This window comes from Protopterus annectens, chromosome 1.part0 (genome assembly GCF_019279795.1).
Source record: "Protopterus annectens isolate FY-2018-M chromosome 1.part0, PAN1.0, whole genome shotgun sequence".
NCBI classification, from domain to species: Eukaryota; Metazoa; Chordata; order Ceratodontiformes; family Protopteridae; genus Protopterus; species Protopterus annectens.
Window position 1 is genome coordinate 980826492 of NC_056725.1, and position 21352 is coordinate 980847843.

General features: G+C 41.1%; 1 protein-coding gene across 4 annotated transcripts in view; it reads left to right on the forward strand.

The window, feature by feature from the left end:
• The window catches only part of TXLNB (taxilin beta), a 336040-nt gene that overhangs the window by 95818 nt on the left and 218870 nt on the right, over positions 1-21352 (forward strand). For all 4 annotated transcript variants that reach the window (XM_044064743.1, XM_044064736.1, XM_044064754.1 and 1 more), the window contains one exon: positions 3503-3594. In XM_044064743.1, the coding sequence (XP_043920678.1) occupies positions 3503-3594 (92 nt within the window). The remainder of the gene's footprint in view (positions 1-3502; positions 3595-21352) is intronic.

Consider the following 21352-nt stretch of genomic DNA (forward strand, 5'->3'; position numbering starts at 1 on the left):
AATGACTTTTTCCTTCTAACTACCTTTTTAGAACTAAAGAGCAGGAAAGTACCATCACACAACAATATGACCCCTCCATACAAGCAAAACAGCCTCCACAAACATAAAACACTACCTCAACAGAAAAAAATAATAACTCCATTTACCATTTCTGACAAATACTGTTATCATTCTAGGAGCTAGCACTGTGAAACTGAGCCTTGTCCCAACCTCAGTGAAAGTTGTATAAGTAAACCTACCATAATAGTAGATGTTTGAATGATCACTGCTGCAGTAGCCTTAGCTATATGGGTTACATCCTGCCAAGGATATAACAGCTGGCCAGTTACCAAAGCTTTAGGGCACCTTCTGCACACCCATACTGTGGATGTTCCAGCTGTTGGAAGTGCCTGATTAGGTACATACCTAAGGTTAATACATAGCTGGATGAGTCTGTCACTTGCTTGAGTGGGGGATGGTGTCAAAAGCCTTGGCTAAGTCTAGGTAGGCTGTATGCACAGATTTTCCCTCGTCCAAGGCCTTGGTGACTGTCTCAAAAACATCCACCAGGTTTACCAGGCATGATCTCACTTTGACAAATCCAAACTGAGCATGGTCAAGTGCAGCAACAACAAAGAACACACCCACCACTTCTACATTGGATCTTGAGTAGGGTCAAGTGTTTGGAGATTACCTATATCTTTGTTGATAAGATCCATGATGATTCTCTCCATGGCCTTGCAGATAAGGCTAGTCAGGCTAATAGGTCTATAGTTCCTGGGGTCAGTGGATGCACCACCTTTGTGCAAGGGGACAATGGTGGCCATTTTCCATTCAGCTGGGATGAAGCTGGAGTTTATACTATGACTGAAAAGAGTACTCAGTGGTGTTGCTAATTCTTGTTTGAGCCTGTGTAGGACGCAACCTGGGATGTTATCAGGTCCCATAGATGCTGTTTTTTTGGCCTTAGAGAGGGTGTTTATAACCTGCTCTTTAGAGATACAAGGTAGAGAACAAGTGGTAGGGATGTCATGGGGTACATTGGTGAGGGCAGGGGGATGAAGTTTTCACAGAACCTCAGCAACCACCAAATATGGAAAATATGAATTAGGAACCACGAAGAAAAAGATGATCCAGTTGCCTTCAAACACTTTATTAAAACAGCAGGAGACTGGAACCAGCGTTGTATTTTCAAATCACAGTTGTGTCAACAACAGAACAGGAACTCCTTAATATTCCATAAAACTTTTATTGAGAAGAAACACAGTGAATAGGCTTCATCAGACTTATAATACTTAACAGTCTTTCAGACATTTAAAAAGTCCCCCATAGGATCTGATTGGTTGTTTACAAGACGTTTTATTGCCAAAGGAAGAGCGTATATGCTTTTGGATTCTTACTTTATTAAAACAACAAACAGAAACAAAACAACAAAATGTCTCTCTCCTCTAGCACCTCAGCTATTCAGCCTTTACAGAGTATGATTTCACCATCACAGGTGGAAACTTTGGAAAAAGGAATCAATTTTTATCTTGAAATTTCATACTTTGTCCCCTACAGGTATTAATATGGAATGCAACTGGAAATGTTTTTTTTTTTTTTGTAATTGGGATGTAATTGATTTTTTAAGTGTTAATTATTTAACTGTGTAATTAAGGGATATAATTTTGTATATAAAGGATTTGTGGAATGGTGAAGTCATACCCTGTAAAGAAGAGAGAGGCATTTTGTTGTTTCATTTCTGTTTGTTGTTTTAATAAAGTGTTTGAAGGCAACTTTATCATCTTTTTTCTTCATGGTTCCTATTTTTCACAGAACCTGTTGGCTAACAGGTTAGCTATGTCCACAGGCTCAGTATATGTGGTATAGCTAGTAAATCACATAGTTACAGAAGTCAGGACCAAGAAAGGTCTGGATGCCATAAGAAGGCATGGTTGTTAACAGGAAGTATACAAACAGGTGCTATAGGTTTGAATGAGTTAATTCCTAGTCTATATCCTAGAGGGGACCATCACAATAGTGTACCCCACTGCCTAGAAGCTTTAAAGCAGCACAAATTAAAATAAAAGTAAAAGAGCAGAGATGGTAAGAAAATTTCAAACAAGCTGTTCTGTTATAGTGCTGAAATGAATGAACTTAACCTAATCAAATATGTTCTCTTCTTACCTCATAGAAGAGTTTCCATACCTCCTTAGATTAGGTGGTGGGGTGCAGCCTGACAGTACATGATAAAGAAAATGATCATATGTAAGGTAATAATAACTAGGAATGTTTTTCCTTAGTAGTCTGTGCTTGTGGTTTGAGTCTTTCTAATACTTTTTTTAGAGACAATGCACAAGGAGTCATGATATGGAATCAAAGAACGAGAATGGATGATCAGGTCTTTACAGTGTATGTTGTCATCTTTGTGATGTCATGTATTCACAAGGACACTATTGCATAAATTATTTTATACCACTAAAAAGGTAAATCAGACATATCTGACCACTCCCCTTTATGTTGGCAGTGTGTGGCCCTGCAAGTGGGTTCTAGGAGCCATGTGTTTGTGGGATGCCTAATTTTGCAGCAATTCTGGGATTATGTCCAGGTGGCCCTTTATCTTTTCTGGGGAGATAGTTCTTTTTTGAAGACTGCCATGAAGGCTTTCAATGTTAATGTACCAAAGGATGTGGAGAAGTCACAAAAGAATCTATTCTGAATGGCTCTTGCAGCTACAAGGATATATATTATCCCTAACTAGAAAGCTGCAACCCAACTACCTTGCATGTTAATGCTTTAGATGGATGCCCAGTATCTGTGTCTATGGCAATCAGGTGATGAGCATGTTTTAGGTTTCACTCTGTGTTAGTGATGGTTATTTGTGTTTTAATAAAGGTGGCTTTAAAAATTACCTGCTCCATGGCATAGAGGTTTAGGCACTGACTATACCCCAGATGACAGGGTTGGTTAATAGCCTATTTGCTACAGTAGCTAACTGTAGTGTGATGGGATCAAGCAAGCACCACTGATCCACCCATCCCAATACAGGATATTGACAAAGTCTGCTACAAGAACTCCACCTGAAGGAAGGTTCAGAAACTGAAACTCTTCCAACTTAGGTGCTCTGGGGATCACAATGTACACATGCATTCTATCTGGAATGGCAGAGTGCAGAAGCATGCAGTCATACTAGTACCAGCATAGCAGGCATTGTGACATGCTTTATAGACATTTGGAGGACATAATGGGACCATACAGAACATCTTCTAACCTTTGCTGGATGGTGGGCACAATTCAGGGCTCTTACTGCCTCTTTCCAATGCCTGAGGAATGAATGGATGAAAGACAGGAATCTAATAATTGCATGACAGAAAAATCAAAATAAAGAAAATTAATGCAATTAATTAAGTGTGAAGGAATAATATATATATATATATATATATATATATATATATATATATATATATATATATATATATAAATAAGTAGAAAGCAATTGTTTAGCCTGCCTTTTCCTTATATATGTTCTCTGTTTATCTTCAAGGAAAGGAGGGTACTCTGTTGTTACAGAACCTGAACAAACTCAGCACTCCTGAGGAGAAGCTGGATGCATTGCTAAAGAAGTATGCAGAACTGGTCAGTATAAACAGAGTATCGCTTGTTCTTTTCAGACTAACTCTCTGTGTGCATGCATGCATGTATGTATCATTGCAAAAGGATGTGAATTAGGTCCATCTGATGATATAAAATAATATATTAAAATGAATAAGGGATATTACTGAATGATAAACAGACAATTTTAGAAATGAACATTTATAATTTAATGACTTGTGTCTACATGTTCACTATCTGAGCTGGCCATACAGCTCAAATAGGAATCCAAACGTACTGAGGTTTGTATATACTCAAGATTCTGCTCTCCTCACTCCAATAGTGTCTCCTGTGATAGGATAACATTTTGCTTCTCTCGCCTTATTCAATCACTAGGCCACCAGGATCAATGCACAGCAAGCATGAATGTCTGTGTCTGGAATCCACAGTATTCAGTCTTGCCCAAACGATAAGGGGAGGAGGAAAGTAATAAATAACGGCTTTGGACTCAGGTTCCGGTCAAAGTTCAACTTTTCATGTTATATTCCTAGATGGTTTGTAAAGATACTGTAGGCAACAATTTCCCACTCTATTCCCCCTTCCTGGCAGGGGCAGAATGCATTCAAATATCTTGCATGGACAGAAAATCCCTTTTAATATGGACTCCAGCAGTATACAGTACCTCTGACTCAGAAAACATGACAATCTGAAATTAAAGACTTCATACCTTACAAATGGGAATTTTTTTCTGATGTCACAATTGCCTCAGACATGAAAATCTGAAGTGAAAATGTTGTATTTGATCATGACTAATACGTCAGAAGTGGCTTATTTCATAATATCCAGCTGTTTGCATACTATGCACTACACAGTATGTGCACATGCAGCATAAGCTATGTAGGTATAAGTCAGCAACTGTTTGGGATTAGAATGAAAAATGAAATATTTCTTAACTCTGAAATCTTAGTAGTTCCCAAAACCATAAATAGATACACATGACGTGGAAATTGGCTTTGCTGACATATATATCCACAACAAAATAAATTAATAGAGAGCACTTACTTTTGTTCAGAAGATTTATAGTCCTTACTACAGCCAAAACCTCCTCCAACAGTAATACATTCTGTGATTCAGTCCTAGTTGCTACCATCTTGTTCCTGACTGCTTTATGTTACAACACATTTGTCAGCTCCCAGTGTTCTCCCCTGTCTATCTGATGAATCTGATCATCTTGAGGCAATGTAGAAATTGCCTCATGTACACAGACAACCCTCTCCTCCTACCACCCAACACTACAACCTGTGAGAGATGCACTTATCTAGCCAAACTGGAGGTAAAGCTCTCACCAACCAAGACTGAACCTGACAGTCATGAGGAGAAGGTAAACATTTGCACCACACCACACTCATCACATAGTCTCACTACGTCTACACCACCAACATCCACACATAGAAACTCAAAAACATTCACGGAGGCTCTCAATAATAATCTGCCTAAGCAACAGAGACCTCCAAAGCAGAAACACAAGCAACCTCCATCTCCCAACACAACCCAAATGACACATAGCCCACAGATTCAGTGTGCCACTCAAACACAGCCAATAAGGCAAAACAATGTACCCAACACACTAGCCATAGGTGACTCTATAGTCAGGCACACTGATGTCCCACTCACCAGGCTAAACAAGGAGAAGGTTACTGTCACTTTGCCACCCATTTTAAATTTATTTTGCTATGCCCTTTTTGAGGTTTTGTATATACTGGCTGCCTGTCGGGTGCCAGGATCCGCCATATAACCCAAGCACTCAGGTCACTCCACAACAAGTACAAATATGACTCTGTCATTGTCCATGTTGGTGTGAATGACCTGAGATGTACCTCCCTGGACTACATGAAAAGAGACATGGAAGATCTCTGCAATCTTGTAGCCCAGGCAGGTATGACCCTAGCCCTGAGTAGCATTCTGCCATCGCCCAGAATGATACCGCAGTACAAGGACAAAATGATTGATTTCAACAATTGGCTAAGCTTCTGGTGTCATTCAAAGAGGATCCAGTATCTGTCTGCTTGGGATGACATGGTCGACAGACCACGATGCTTTGCCACAGATGGCCTGCACCTGTCGCCCCTAGGATTCCAGATGCTGGCTAAGGCTCTTGCTGCCCCTATAGTGCCTTTTTTAGGCAGGGTTCAAGTAACAAATTCACCACCATAACAGGAACAGGTAAGCAAAACCTGTGGGTAATGCTACTCAATGCTAGAAGTCTAAATTTCAAAATGTACTCACTCGAGGAACTCCTTAAAATGGAGAACATTGATATCTGTGCAGTGACTGAGACCTGGTTCGAGGCTCCAGAGAGCACCCCTGCACTACCACGCTATAACTCATACCACACTTTTCGGCCATCTAACCTGGACCGAAACACCAAAGGTGGGGGTGTGTCCATATTCATTAAGGATATCCACACCTCCAGGCTAGTTGCTCAGCATAATGCATCCGAGGTTATCCAAGTGCAACTAACTCTTGGCAAAACTGCAATCCAAATTGTAGCTTGCTACAGATCCCCCACCATGCCCCAGGATTCCCACTCCTCTTTTCTTGATGTACTGGAAAATAATAGGGTTCAACCAAACACCCTAATAATGGGTGACTTCAACTACCCCACCATTAACTGGGAAAACTACTCATGTACTAACTCCTTAGTGCAACACTTTCTGGAATTCATAAACTCCAATGCCCTAGATCAACTTATCCACACCCCCACCAGGGGCAACAATATCCTAGACCTAGTCATTACCAACATGAGTGACTGGTGTTCCACACTTGAAGTCAACTCCTCGTTGGTCCGATCCGACCATAAGCTAATCACCCTTGATATCCACATCCCACCCCAACCCCCCATTAAGGAAACCACAGTAAGAAATTTCTCCAAAGCCAACTTCATACTTCTTAAGACAGAAGTAGTGAACTTCATGACACCCATGCAGATGGACAATACAGTTACAACTGCTGAATCCTACACAAATGTGCTCTATAAGCACCTACATGTGTGCATGGATTGTGCTATCCCAAACAGAACCAAGATGCCATCCTCCAAAAAAGGAAGCCAATCTGGTGGTCCCCTGCCATAAACAAACTGTACAACAGAAGGAAGAAACTGTTGCAAAAGAGAGTAAAATCCCATAAGTGGAGGAGCTCCCTGGTCAGCCTCAGTAAGAAGCTGAGATCCCTTATAAGATCCTCCAAAACTAGCTATGAAAATAAAATTGCCACTAATTCCAAGGACAACAACAAAGCATTCTATAGCTATGTCAAGAATCTCCATGGCAATACCCAGATCTGCTCTGAGTTACAGCACAAAGGCATGAAAATTACAGAACCAACTGATATTGCCAACATCCTGGCAGATAGGTTCAGTGCTAACTTTACCCCACCCCCTACCCCCTAAAGGGCCCATATCTATACAGGAAGAATGCAGAGTCCCTGTAATCAGGTGAAAGCTGCACTCTCTAAAGCCAAAAACACAGCATCCATGGGATGGGACAACATCCCAGGCTGCGTTTTACACGAACTTCAGAATGAACTGGCTCCCCACTTAAGCACCATGTTCAATAATAGCCTCGCATCAGGCTTTCTGCCAACTGAAAGGTGCACAGCAACAGTTATCCCACTCCACAAAGGGGGAGCCACCACTGATCCCAGGAACTATAGATCTATTAGCCTGACGAGCCTGGTCTGCAAAGCCATGGAACGTATCATCATGGAACTCATAAACAAAGATATTGTTAACCTCCAAACTCTGGATCCCACCCATTTCAGGTTTGTGAAAGGCAGATCATGCCTCCTGAACCTGATCGACTTCAAGGCAGTCACCAAAGCCGTAGATGAGGGTAAAGTGGTTCACACAGCCTATCTTGACCTCGCCAAGGCTTTCGATACCATCCCCCATTCTGGAATTATAGCTAAACTCAATAAACTAGGCATAAATCCCTACATCACAAGATGGGTTGCCAACTGGCTCACTGACAGAACCCACACTGTAAAAGTTGCAGACTCCAAATCTGACTTCAAACCAGTGACAAGTGGAGTACCACAGGGTTCCGTCCTGGGACCGCTCCTGTTTGGTATCTACTTCTCTGAAGTACAGGCTAACACAGAAGGCCTCTGGCTAATGAAGTTCACAGATGACTGCAAACTAGGAGCCATAGTCAAGTCCCCAAATGATGTGAACATCCTACAGAAGGGCCTCTCTGAGACAGATGCCTGGTGTCAGAGCCTTGGCCTCAAGCTCAATGCCAAAATGTGCAGTGTCATCTCCTTTGGTAAAAACTCTGTACCCATGAACTACCACATAGGTAGCAATCTACTTAACACCGAATGCGTGATAACAGACCTTGGGACCTAGGTGGACAGTAGTCTCTCCTTTGATAGTCACATCACCACAGTAGTCAGGAAGTCCTTCTACATGGCACACCTCATCATAAAAGGGTTCTCGTCCAGGAAAAAAGAGGTCATCGTTACCCTCTACTCATCACTCATTAGACCCATTATAGAGTACAACGCCTCTTTTGGGATGTACCTCACAAGACATCTGCAGCAGCTGGAAAGGCCACAGAAGTACCTCACAAAGAGGATTACTGGACTCAAACAAATGCCCTACACTGACCGCCTCAAAAAACTCCAGCTTTACTCCGTAGCATATCACCTGCTCAGAGGTGATCTCTGCCTAACATATAAAGCTATGTCAAACCCAGAGCTGTTGGACATGCTACACCTAAAGAAATCCCAATCCCTCCAAGCTACACGCTCTAGGGACCTAAACCTTGTCACCACAATAAACAGGACATGCTGGAGGGATAGATTCCTATCCCAGAGACTTCCCATACTCTGGAACAGGCTACCCATCTATGTCAAGCAAAGTTCTTCATTAGCACTCTTCAAGAAAAATCTTGATGAGTGGATGGGAAATAGGAAATACACCCCAGGGATCACTTCTGTGTCTCTGCTCGTCAGTGGCACAGGAAAATAACTTTCTTGGGTGGCGTAAGCCACGGAACCTTGTTGGCTAGGCTTGCATAGGCCCTTAGGCCGATAGCCTAGTACCTACCTATGAACCTAGGAAACCTATGAACAATAAACTGTTTTATTAAATGTCATGTAAAATGTGGATGGAAGTTATTAAACAGACTACCACTAATTGTGAAATAATTGCTGAAAGGGATCAAAGCTTCATTAAATTTAATCCATTTTGTTAAAATAATACTGGCCACTTGTAAAGAACCTGCACAGATACATACCAGTTACACTAAAGACTGTGAGTACACTATAACACTACATGAATCACTTCTTAAAGTAAGAAAAGCACCAGTTCAGCAGCACTAATATGGCATTTTCAGCACCCTCATTCAGCATACAAAACAAATAAAAAAGATGTCTCCTTCAGTCTACAACTTACGTTGAAAAGGACCCCAAGCTTTAGATATCATATTTAACACATGCAGAATGTAAAAACAACATACATCATGTGACACATACATTGCAAAGCTGTGATAACACATACACACACACACACATATATATATATATATATATATATATATATATATATATATATATATATATATATATATATATATATATATATATATATATATATATATATATGTATGTATACAAAATAGATTTAGTGAATTTTATTTAAATATAAATCAACATGGGGTATGATATCATAATACAGTATACAACACAAAGTAAGGGCAGCTATACTTTGTTCCTAACAATATATCTACGGTGCGGATATGCACTAGTATAAAGAGTGTATTATCTATTTTCAGGAGTAGAGAAGAGTACAGTACTGTACGGTGCGATCGTTTGTACAGTTAAAATAGAAAGCCTATGTAAATCATGCAGCTATATGAACAAGTCATAAGTAGTGGGTTGGTGCTATTTTATTTATTTTATTATTTATTTACATTTGTTTACCGGGAAAGTCCGACTGGATACAGGTCCATTTTCAGCGGAGGCCTGGGAGAAAAGCTCCGCAGTACAATAGAATGCAGTACATGAGAGAACAAAATATAGAACATACAATTGATTTTAATACATAATAGGTTAGAAGTTAACAGTTTTAGTCAGTACAGTAGACAGTCATTGAGGTACATAGTAAAAACATCGAGGTACATAGTCAAAACTTAAAAAAAAAACAGTATCTAGGTTTACAAGCTTTTTAGGGCAAATCTGTTTATACTTATCTGAACATGTGACACAATTAGATTTAACCTGGAGTGTAACATGAGCATAGCCAGTTAGTTAAGTAGTGGATTTTAAGGAGTTTTTGAAATGATTGAAGGAGGTGCTAGAAGTTATACGGATTGGTAGTGTGTTCTAGGTTTTGGCAATGGTGCTGGCAAAGAGTGATTTACCAGCGTTGTTTTTATGTTGGATGACAATTATTAGGTTCTGGCTGTTAGATCGTAGAGCTCTAGTGGGAATGTGGGGCTGTATTAAATGATGAAGTGATGGGGTTAACTCTGAGAGGTAGTAGAGCTTCAGCGCTATAGAGAGTTGATTGAGCATGAGTATATGAGGCAACTCAAGCCAGTTAAGCTGTTTTAGGGATAGACAGTGATGGGACCTGTAAGAAGCATCAGATGCAAACTTGGCAATCTTATTATAGCAAGATTCCATTTTATTCAGTTCGGTTTGGTGTAGATTAATCAAGATGGGAGAGGCGTAGAGGAGGCTGGATAGGAGATGAGTCCTAGTGTTGGTGACTTTGGTATGTTTAGTCATAAACTGTTTGTTCCTGTAGAGGAGGCCTAGCTTTTTATTAACTTTCTTGATGGTTTGTGCTATGTGGATGTCGAATTTCAGGCTATTGTCTATCTCTATGCCTAGCAGTGTGGCGTTTGTGGTTGAACTAATTTCAATGTTTTCTTTGGAGTTGATGATGAAGTTGTTGCTCAGGGGAGGAGATCTACCTGGGCCAAAGAGAATTAGTTTTTTTTTTTGGGTTAAGAAGAAGTTTGATGTTAGTGAACCAGGTTTTGGCTAGGGTGAAGGTGTTTTGGGTTAGGGTTTGTAGTTCACTTAGGGTGGGGGCGGCACATATAAGGGTTGTGTCGTCAGCATATTGTATTACTGAGGCAGTTGACAAGGATGAAAATATCTGGTTAGCAAATAGGGAAAACAACAGAGGGCCGAGGATAGACCCCTGAGGGACTCCTATAGTTACTGGTAGCAGGGGGGACAATTGGTCTTGCCATAGGACAGCTTGCTGTCAATCTGACAAATAGCTGTTAAACCATGATACAGAGGAAGGACTTATATTTAGGGTAGATAGAGTTGCAAGAAGCATGCTGTGGTTAACCATGTCAAAGGCTTTTGATAAGTCTAAGAATATGGAAGAAGTAAATAGACCCTTGTTTCTGTGGTGGTTAACTATGTTGGTAAATGATAATAATGCTGTTGTGGTGCTGTGGGAAGGTCTAAAGCCATGCTGGAATATGGAGAGTAGGTTGTTATTCTGGAGGTATTGCAAACGTTGAGTATGAACTACTCTTTCTAATATTTTTGATAATGGTGGTAAGATAGCTATAGGGTGATAGTTGGTAAGTTCTAATCCTTTGTGCAGTGGGATGATATGGGAGGATTTCCAAGAGGCTGGTTCTTTGCATTCTGACAGAGATCTATTAATGAGAATGGAGAATGGATATGCTATAGCTTCAGCCGATACTTGAAGGAAGTCTGCTGGTAGCTTATCAGCTGCTAGCGTGGTTGGTTTAAGTTTCTTAAGTTTAGAAATTGCCTTGGTGTACAGTGGGTGAAGTTGAAAACTGGGAGTATTGTTTTGTGTATTGGGGTGGGTTGTGGTAGTCATTGGTATGGGGTGGGTAGTATTATTATTTTGGGCATTGGCAAGGGTCTGGATTGTTTCAGTGAAGAATCTATTAAATTGTGTGGGTATGTTTTCATGATTATTTGGTAGCACAGGGGTTGGTGTAGTGGACTTTCCTGGGTGCAGTATACAATTTATTGTGTTCCAGAATTTTTTGATGTTATGACCATATTTTTCTTGTAGGTTTTGATAGTAGTTAGATTTGTCTAGTTTGATATGTTTTTTGGCTTTGTTCCGGAGCTGTAGGTAATTTTGTCTTAAGGTAGTGGTTTTGTTTTTTTTATATTGAGACCAGATGTTGTCCCTTTCTTTCATTATAGTTTTAGTGGGATTTGTTAGCCATGGGGCATAATTAGTTTTTATTCTAATGGTTTAGGAGGGTGCATATTGGTCCAGGATTTTTAGGAAGGTTGTGTTGAAGTACTCAACTGCTTTGTCTTGAGATAATTGCTTTAGGGGAGTCCAGTTGCAGTATTTTAGAGCATTGATGAAGTTAGTAGGTATGAAGGTGTTTTTTTATGAACTACTCTGAGGATAGGTTGGCTGATGGTTTGGGATTTGTTCCTAATTAGGTAGGTAGGATGATGGTCACTTAGGGTATCTAGAAGACAGCTAGATTGCTGTGTAAGATTGGGGTCAGATACCAGGATCCAGTCCAGGATGGAGTGGTGATTGGATGTTTTGTTAATTCTAGTGGGGGTGGTTATAGTTTGGGTAAACCTGTGGAGGTTTATAAAGGCAGTGGGATTATGGCTGGATCAGTTGAGCCAGTCAATATTAAAGTCTCCTAATAGTATAGTTTCATGTGGAATGGAGTTGGACATCCAATTAAGCAGGTTTTCCATTTGAGTGATATTATTGCCTGGTGGTATATAGCCACCGGCAATAACTATGTGTTTATTGGAGTTTATTTTTAATTTGGCAAGGATTAGTTCCACATCTTTGACATATTGGGTGGTGTAATCTAATTGTTCTATGGTGAGGTGGTTTTGGAATATTATTGCAACACCACCTCCCTTTTTCTCTGCTCTGTCTTTGCGGATAATATTGTAGCCAGGGGTGGTAATCTCATTGTCATGATGATTTGGTTTGAGCCATGTTTCAGTTAACACAACAATATCTGGTTTGATTAGTGCCAATAGGGCATGTAGGTCCTGGATTTTCTTAAGTATGCTTCTAGCATTAATGTTTAGGAAGCAGAGAGCTGAGGATGGTCTGTGGTATAGGGGATTTAGCTGATTTGAGTTAGGGTTGACTAGTGTTTTGGGTCCTGGATTGGGGTGGACATCTCCACTGCAAGTGAGTTTTTGGAGTAGGTGTAGATAGAGTTTGGTACATTTGTGAATTATTTTAGTTTGTTTTTGTGAAGAGAGAGGGTTAGTTTTTATGGTTGGTTTGTTGCATGAGTAAGGGAAAGGTTGGGGTGTGGTAAGGTCGCATGGTGATATAGGGAAGCTTTTTAGTTTAATGAGATTAGCTGTGGATTCTGTTTGCCATGGGGATGGGGTATGGTTATCAAATTGCGTGTGATAGGAGGACAGATTGGAAAGAAAGAGTAGGTTGAAGACTATTAGTGTGTAGATGGATGCTTTTAATAGTTGGGTTGGATGTGTGCAGTACATATTAATTAGTTTAAGAAAAGGTGGGATGTATACTAGGGTAATATTTATAGGTGTATCTGATTGGAGTTGTAATAGGAGAGGGGGAGGGATTTTCTGATAGAGGGATGAAGTGAGGTGCAGTGTTGGGGAGGAACTGGAAGGGGAGGAGGTGACAAGTGGTTAGGTATAAAAGAAATGATATGAGGGTGGGTAGGAGAGGAGCGAAGAGAGCCAAGCGTAGCGAGGGTGAACGAAGCGGGTTGACACCCACAGTGAGTGACTACAAGAAGTGACAAAATTCCCTAAGAAAACAATCAGTGAGCTATGGAGGTGAGTCAGGATACAGAGAAGCAGAAGGGTATGGATTTAAGGCAGAGGGAGAGAAATCTGAGGTATAGGAAGGTATAATAGCACAGCAGGATAGGGTAGAGAAGGAGAGCAGGCTAGAGAAAGAATAATCAGTGGTGGGAAGCACAGAAAGTAGATAAACTGGGTGTTATTAAAGGGTAAAGAACATAGATGGAAGGCAGGAGAGAGGAAGGCCACAGTATCCAGACAAAGCAATAAAAAAGTCTACAAACGCAATCAGAGACCTGGGAACAGGAGTATAGATAAGTAAAATATGAGCGAGTCCTACAGTCAAAAGAAGCAGGCAGAAATCAGGAGAATTTAGACTAGGGAGATACTCTACTAGACAGACATTTAACAAGGAAGGAGCGGAACTAACAAAACCTGATAATAATCACCTACAAAGAATGGTGAGCCATTTAATCCTGGCACACATGTAATAATTTGGGCTCAGAAAGTCTTTACACCTGAAAGACAGTGGTGTGGTTTTAATGTTAAGTTGGGTTTCTTTATGTCTTAGAACTTCTAAAGCATAAGAAAATGGTCTACATCTGTTAAAATCTCAATTTCCCTTAAAGATTTACCCAGCTGAACAAGTCTGTACTTAGATCTGTGGAATTACTCACTACATTATACACATATACATCCGTTAAGTGATTTTAATACATACTGGTGTAGACATCTTCCAGCATAAATTGTTTCACAAGAATATGTATCCATATAAGTGAACTGCTTTCAGAGCATTTTATCCACAATCAGATCTGGAAAAAAAAAAGTTAATTTTTTTCAGAGTGACACACTTTAAGGGAAGGCTGTAGAATTATAAGCCTCTTCCACCGGAACTGATTGATGTCAGCATTTACCCACAAATTTCATGAGGAAAGGGGGGGATAAAAACAGAGTACATGCCACTCAAGTTACTCATCACTAAACTATTGGTACACTCAAACAAAATTACCAGACATGGAAATAATCTGATGTACAGAAGGTAACATAAGATAATGAACACAAGGTTTAAGCAATCTTCACAATTCATTAACATAAAACATTGTTCCCTGGCTGAAATGTTTCATTACTGCTATCTGTAATGTCCTTATATTTGTTCTTTGTATGATTAGGTCCAGCTTATATTCTCGTCCCAATCACTCTTGACAACTTTGCCCTAAAATGTAATAATTCCCTGAGAACAAGAGCTTCCCAGAGCGTCTATTCGTACAGCCCCCTTTCAGCTAATATGGCTCTATGTCACTTGATCGAGTTTCAGAAACTCAAAATTCATATCAGTGAGACAATATGATCCAATTTCTGAAAACTCAAACATTAATAAAAAAAAAACACAAAAATCTTTCTTCAGAAACTCGAAATTCATTCTTTAGAGCCTCCTTCCTGATTTCCTGCTGTTTTAAACATTTTTAGTGTCTCACTGCTATTTTTCTGCTGTTTTAAACATTCTGTAGTGTTTTCTGCTGAAACTAAGGTAGCTAATAGCCGTAGCATAGTTCAGATACAGGCTTGCTGTTTCTGGAACTGTTTGTAGTGGTTTCTTTGTTCTGACCACGTTTTCCAGGATATCTTGGATTGGAAGGGGCCTATCTGCACTTTTGTGAGAGAATTGTGCTGACTCAGACCTGTCTTGTAAAGGGAGGCAAGTCTAGGGGTTGGAATAAGCATCCTCATTGGTCTTTTTGAATTTTTTTAAAGTTTTTTTCAAGTTTTTAGCTTCTGGTATTTAGGCCATGCATTTGCGGAGGTTTCTACTTGTTTGCACATTGCGCTGCAACGCTCACTGCCACATAGTTGTGCCCCAAAGCCAGACAGTTAAATTCAACAAATTCTCACCAAAACCTAGGCAGAAATATCCATCCACTGAGCTCCTCTGTGATCGATTCTAATAGCCACCCCTAGTGAAACAGTCCTCAACCTAGTATTATGGACAGTTGGACTACCCTTGTTTCTCCTGCCAACCTTGTTGACTTGGGTCTCTTGAGGCAGTGTAGCAATTTCCTCATGTATACAGACAACCCTTTACTAATAACACAGTCTAGTACAGAGTGCGAGAGATGTATTTACACTAAGAATCTAGAATCCATGCTGTTTCTCACTCAAAACAGTAACATGGAAAAGGTTGTCAACTCAACCACCACTATATTCTCATAGTATTACTACTCTTACACATACCACTATTCATACACATAGTAAGCATCAAACACGTAAATCCACATATGTGGAGGTTCTCTCGAAAAACTTACCGAAACACCAGAGACCTCCAAAACACAAGACTGCTACAAATACAGTCCCCACAGCACCCATGACACATAGCAACACCAGTGTCTCACCTACTAAGCCAGTAAGGTGTAACACTCAAAAAACAAATGTTTTTATCATCTGAGACTCAATAATGAGACACATGGATGTCCCACTCACCAGGTTGGACAAGGAGAAAGTCACAGTCAGCTGCTTGTCCAGTGCCAGGATTCATCAGATCACACATGCACTCAGGTGTCTCAGCAGCAAGTACCATTATAACTCTGTCATAGTTCACGTTGGTGTGAAAGATGTAAGACATACCTCACTGGACTATATGAAGACAGACATGGTTGAGCTCTCTGAATATGTGTCCCAGGCATGTATGTCCTTAGCCTTGAAAAGCAAACAACCCTCACCTAGAATGATGACACAGTATAAACAAAAAAATACTGATTTCAATAATTGGCTCAGAATTTGGTGTCAGTCAAAGGGGATTCAGTTCCTGTCAGCCTGGAAAGCCATGGTCGACAAACCTCACTGCTTTGCCAAAGATAGTTTGCACCTGGCACCTCTAGGCTTTCAGCTGATAGCAAAGGCTCTTTCCTCCCCTATAGTGCCTTTTTTAGTCAAGGTCTCAAAAACAACATTACCAATGTGAAATTAAACAATCATAAAAAAAAAAAAAAAAATCTGCTTTTGTGTTACTACCTACTTTATTTACTACTTTTTTTTTTTGCATCATCTTAAAAGTACTCAATTGTATTTATTACTGCTTGGTGTAACTCATTCTAAGCCTTTTGGTTTAAACACTTGGGCTTCGGACCAGTTTTGCACTGAGAGGTTGTGTGGTGCACTGTAAGTGGGCAGAACAGGTAGCTTACATCCTTCTAGGTTGGGAACTGCTGATTGAGGGCTCAGTGTCTGTTATTCTAAAAGTGTATTAATCTGGTTTTAAGCACTTGGGCTTTCAGGCCAGTTATTTTACATTAAGAGGGTTCGTGGTCTGCACTCTTGTGGAAGGAGAGGCTGGACTCTGCCCTTCTGAGTTGGGAATTTCTGGTTAAAGGCTTATAGTGCATGCATATCTGAACTGCTTCTTACTGAAGTTTGTTTGCTGTGGCATAGACTGGATTCAGGCCTGCTGGATCTAGCTTTGTTTGTGTAACTTGAGCACTAATCCAGGCATTCTCTAAAGTATTCAATTGTATTTATTACTGCTTGGTAGTAACTTGATTAAAGTGTAGCTATCATTCTAAGTCTTTTGGATTAAGCACTTGGGCTTCAGACCAGTTGTTTTACATTAGGAAGGTTTGTGGCATGCACTGTGGCAGGACAGGTAGCTTTCATCCTTCTAAGTTGGGAACTGCTGACTGAGAGCCCAGTGTCTGTTATTCTTAAAGTGTATTAGTTCTGGTTTAGGCACTTGGGCTTCAGGCCAGTTATTTTACATTAAGAAGGTTCATGGTCTGCACTCTTGTGGGAGAAGAGGCTGGACTCTGCCCTTCTGAGCTGGGAATTTCTGGTTAAAGGTTTATAGTGCCTGAATATTTGAACTGTATCTTACTGAAATTGGTACACCTTGTTTGCAGTAGCATAGACTAGATCCAGGCCTGCTGAATCTAGCTTTGTTTATATGCTTGTTTGTTTGCTTGTTATTTCCCTGGAATGCTAATTCCACCCTATCGTAATGGCTTCTCAGCTTCTGTGGATCACTAGTGATATCTGCATTGCTTACTGTACTTATTTCCTTGTTACACTTGAAAGAAAGTTAGTTTGTCATTTTTGCATTTAAGTTACCTGTAACACATTGCACTTAAGTTACCTGGCACAGCAATTATATAAGTCAGCACTAAAAATTAAAAGCACTACACCCTCACTCCCCACTGGCCCTTGTTTTCAATTATTAAGGAATTCCCAATATTATTCTAGCATGTCCAAAGGTCAGTTGTCAATCTCCTCTCTGGTCCAGCTGGTGAATCTGGGAATCTTGAGGCAATGTTACAACTGCCTCATGTACACAGACAACCATCTCCTCCTCCCAACAAATTCCAACACATGTGAGAGATGCAACCATATAGCCAAACTGGAGGCTAAGCTCTCTCAACTCAGTACTGGCATAACCAGTCAGGAGGAGAAGCAAACCACACTCACTGCAATTCCACTCTCACATAGACCTACCACGACAGCAAACTAAACACATAATCACACAAAAACATACTCGGAGGCTCTAAATAAAGATCTGCCTAAGCAGCAGAGACCTTCAAAGCAGACACCCAAGCAACCGCTACCCCAAAACAAAACACGGGCAACACATATCTCACAAAGCCAGTGTGCACCAGGCTGAACAAGGAGAGGTCACGGTGAGCAGCCTGTCAGGCACTAGGATCCGCCACATAACACAAGCACTCTGGTCACTCCAAGGCAAGTACAAATATGACTCAGTCATTGTCCATGCTGGTGTGAATGACCTGAGCCTGGACTACATGAAAAGAGACATAAAGGAGCTCTCTGAGCATGTAGCCCAGGCCTGACCTTGAGTAGCATCTTACCCTCACCAAGAATGATGCCACAATATGAAGACAAGATGATCAATTTCAACAATTGGCTTAAGTACTGGTGTCATTCAAAGGGGATCCAATGCCTGTCAGCTTGGGATGATATGCTTGCACCTGTCACCCTGGGCTTTCAGATATTGGCAAAGGCTCTTGCTACCCCATAGTGCCTTTTTAGGCAAGGCTCAAAGACAAACCCACCTCCATAGGTATCACAAGGGATAAGAAACTAAGAGTAATGCTACTCAATGCCAGAAGTCTAAACCTCAAGATGCCCTCAAAACTCTCCTTAGCATGGAGAACATCGATATCTGTGCAGTAACAGAAACCTGGTTCAGGGCTCCCGAGCAACCCAGTACTACCAGGCTATACCTCATACCATTCTTTTATCGATATTCATCAAAGATACCCACACCTCCAGGTTGGTGGCATCAGAGACTATCCATGTGCAACTAACAGTGGGTAAAACTGCCTTCCAGTTTATAGCCTGCTACAGACAACCCTCCCAAACCCAGGAAAGAACACTGGAAAATGTGAAGGTCTCTCCAAACACCATTATATTAACTACCCAAACATAGACTGGGAGCATTACTCTAGCTCCAACAAAGGTTCCTAGAATTTATAAACTCAAATGCTATGGAACAACTTGTTACCACTCCCACAAGAGGGGAAAACATACTGGACCTGATCATCACCAACATGGGGACTCTATGCTCCAGACCAGAAGTGTATCCCTCACTGGTAAGATCAGACCATAAACTAATCTCACTGGATATTCACATCCTGACCCCACCCCTGCCCAGAAAACCACAGTGAAAAACTTCTCTAAAGCAAATTTCACACTCCTCAAAACCAAATATAGCCCAGACCAAATCCTTTATTTCTATGAACACCTTCAGGAATGCATGGATCAATCCCAAATAAAACCAAGACCCAATCCTCCCTGTCTGGTGGACCCCAGCCATAAACAAACTATATAATAGAAGGAGGAAGCTACTAAATGATAGAGCAAAATCCCAAAAAGGGAAGGCATCACTGATCATTATTAGCAAAAAACTACGGGCACTCATAAAATTGTCTAAGGCCAGCTTGAGAGAAAAATTGCACAGGACACTAAGGATAATCACAATGCCTTCTTTAATTGTGTTAGGAACCTGGGTGGTAATTCCCAGATATGCTAAGAATTAGTCCAAAATGACAAAAAATACACTGAACCCACAGACATTGTGAACATCCTTGCTGATAGGTTCACCCACCAAAGGGCAAATATCTATCCCAGCAGAGTGCTGCCCCTGACATCTCAGATGCTCAGGTACAGCATCAATGGGACCAGACAGTGTCTACATGAACTCCAAGAAGAGCTAAACCCAAACATAAAACTACTGTTCAATCTCAGCCTTACTACAGGATATGTGCCCAAAGAGTGGCGTACAGCAACAGTGGTCCCTCTCCATAAAGGTGGTGCCTCAATGGATCCTGGAAACTATCGTCCCATAAGCCTGACTAGCTTGGTCTGCAAAGCTATGGAAAGGATCATCATGGACCTCATAAATAAAGATATTGGGGACCTACAGACACTGGATCCTACCCAGTTCGGCTTTGTTAAGGGCAGATCCTGCCTCTTAAACCTGGTTGATTTCTTTGAAACAGTCACCAAGGCCATTGGAAGGTGGTCCACACAGCCTACCTGGACCTACAATACCCCACTCGGGCATTATAGATAAGCTCACCAACTTAAATATAAACCCCTATGTCACTAGATGGATTGCAAACTGGCTCAAGGACAGAACCCACATGATTAGAATTGCTGGAGCCATGTCAGACTCCAAACCAGTTACAAGTGCTGTCCCACAAGGCTCAGTCCTGGGACCTCTCTTGTTTGGTATATATTTCTCGGAGGTACAGGCCAACACGGAAGGACTGTGGCTGACCAAGTTCGCAGATGACTGCAAACTCGGCGCCATAATCGACTCTCCAGCTGACACAAGCATCCTCCAAAAGGGCCTCATAGAAACAGACAACTGGTGCCAGAGCCATGGCCTCAAGCTAAATGCCAAAAGTGTATAGTCATCCCCTTTAGCAAAACACAAATTACCACATAGGTGGTAATCCATTAAGTACAGAAGAAGTAATTAGGGACCTGGGGACCCAAGTTGATAGCAATCTCTCATTTGACAACCACGTGGCCAAAGTGGTTAGAAAAACATTTTATATAGCCCACCTAATCATGAAGGGATTCACATCTAGATCAGGAGGTCATCGTGCCTCTTTACTCATCCCTCATCAGGCCCATAATTGAGTACAATGCCCCTTTTGGGATGTACCTTACCAGACACCTGCAGCAACTGGAAAGACCCCAAAAGTACCTCACCAAGAGGATCAAAGGGCTCAAACAGATGCCATATGCTGCGTTAAAGAAACTCCAGCTCTACTCAGTGGCATACCGCCTGTTCAGAGGCGATCTGTGCCTGAAAGCCATGTCCAACCCGGAATTAATGGACATGCTGCACCTCAGAAAATCCAAATCCCATCGAAGCACGCTACTCGAGACTTGAACCTCAGCACTGAAATAAATAGGACATGCTGGAGGGACAGATTCATAACCCAGAGGCTCCCTTCACTCTGGAATAAAATCCCAGTCCAGGTTAGGCAGAGTCCCTCATTGACTCTCTTCAAGAGGAATCTTGATGAGTGGATGGGTGATTGTAGGTTTACCCCGGGTATCACTTCTGTGTCACTGTTAGACAGAGGCACAGTATACTAACAAGGGCATAGCAAAATAAATGTAAAATGGGTAGCCAAACACATTCTGGCTAGGCTTATAAATGCCCTAGGGCAGATAGCCTAGTATGAACCTATGAACCTATGAACCTATAACAAAAGAAGGGTCATGCTGATAAATGGTAGGAGTTTAAACCAAAAACTGCACTCCCTGGAAGCACTTCTAACACTAGAAGATATAGAGGTCTGTGCAATCACAGAAACCTGGCTGCAGACCTCAACGAGTACCCCGGCCTTGCAAGGCTACAATGTCTTCTACACCTTTAGACTCCAAAATTAACACGTGAAAAACAAAGGAGGTGGTGTTTCAGTCTATATTAGAGATAAATTCACTGCCCGTCTAGTTAGACTGGACAACTCCATGGAGTTACTCCAGA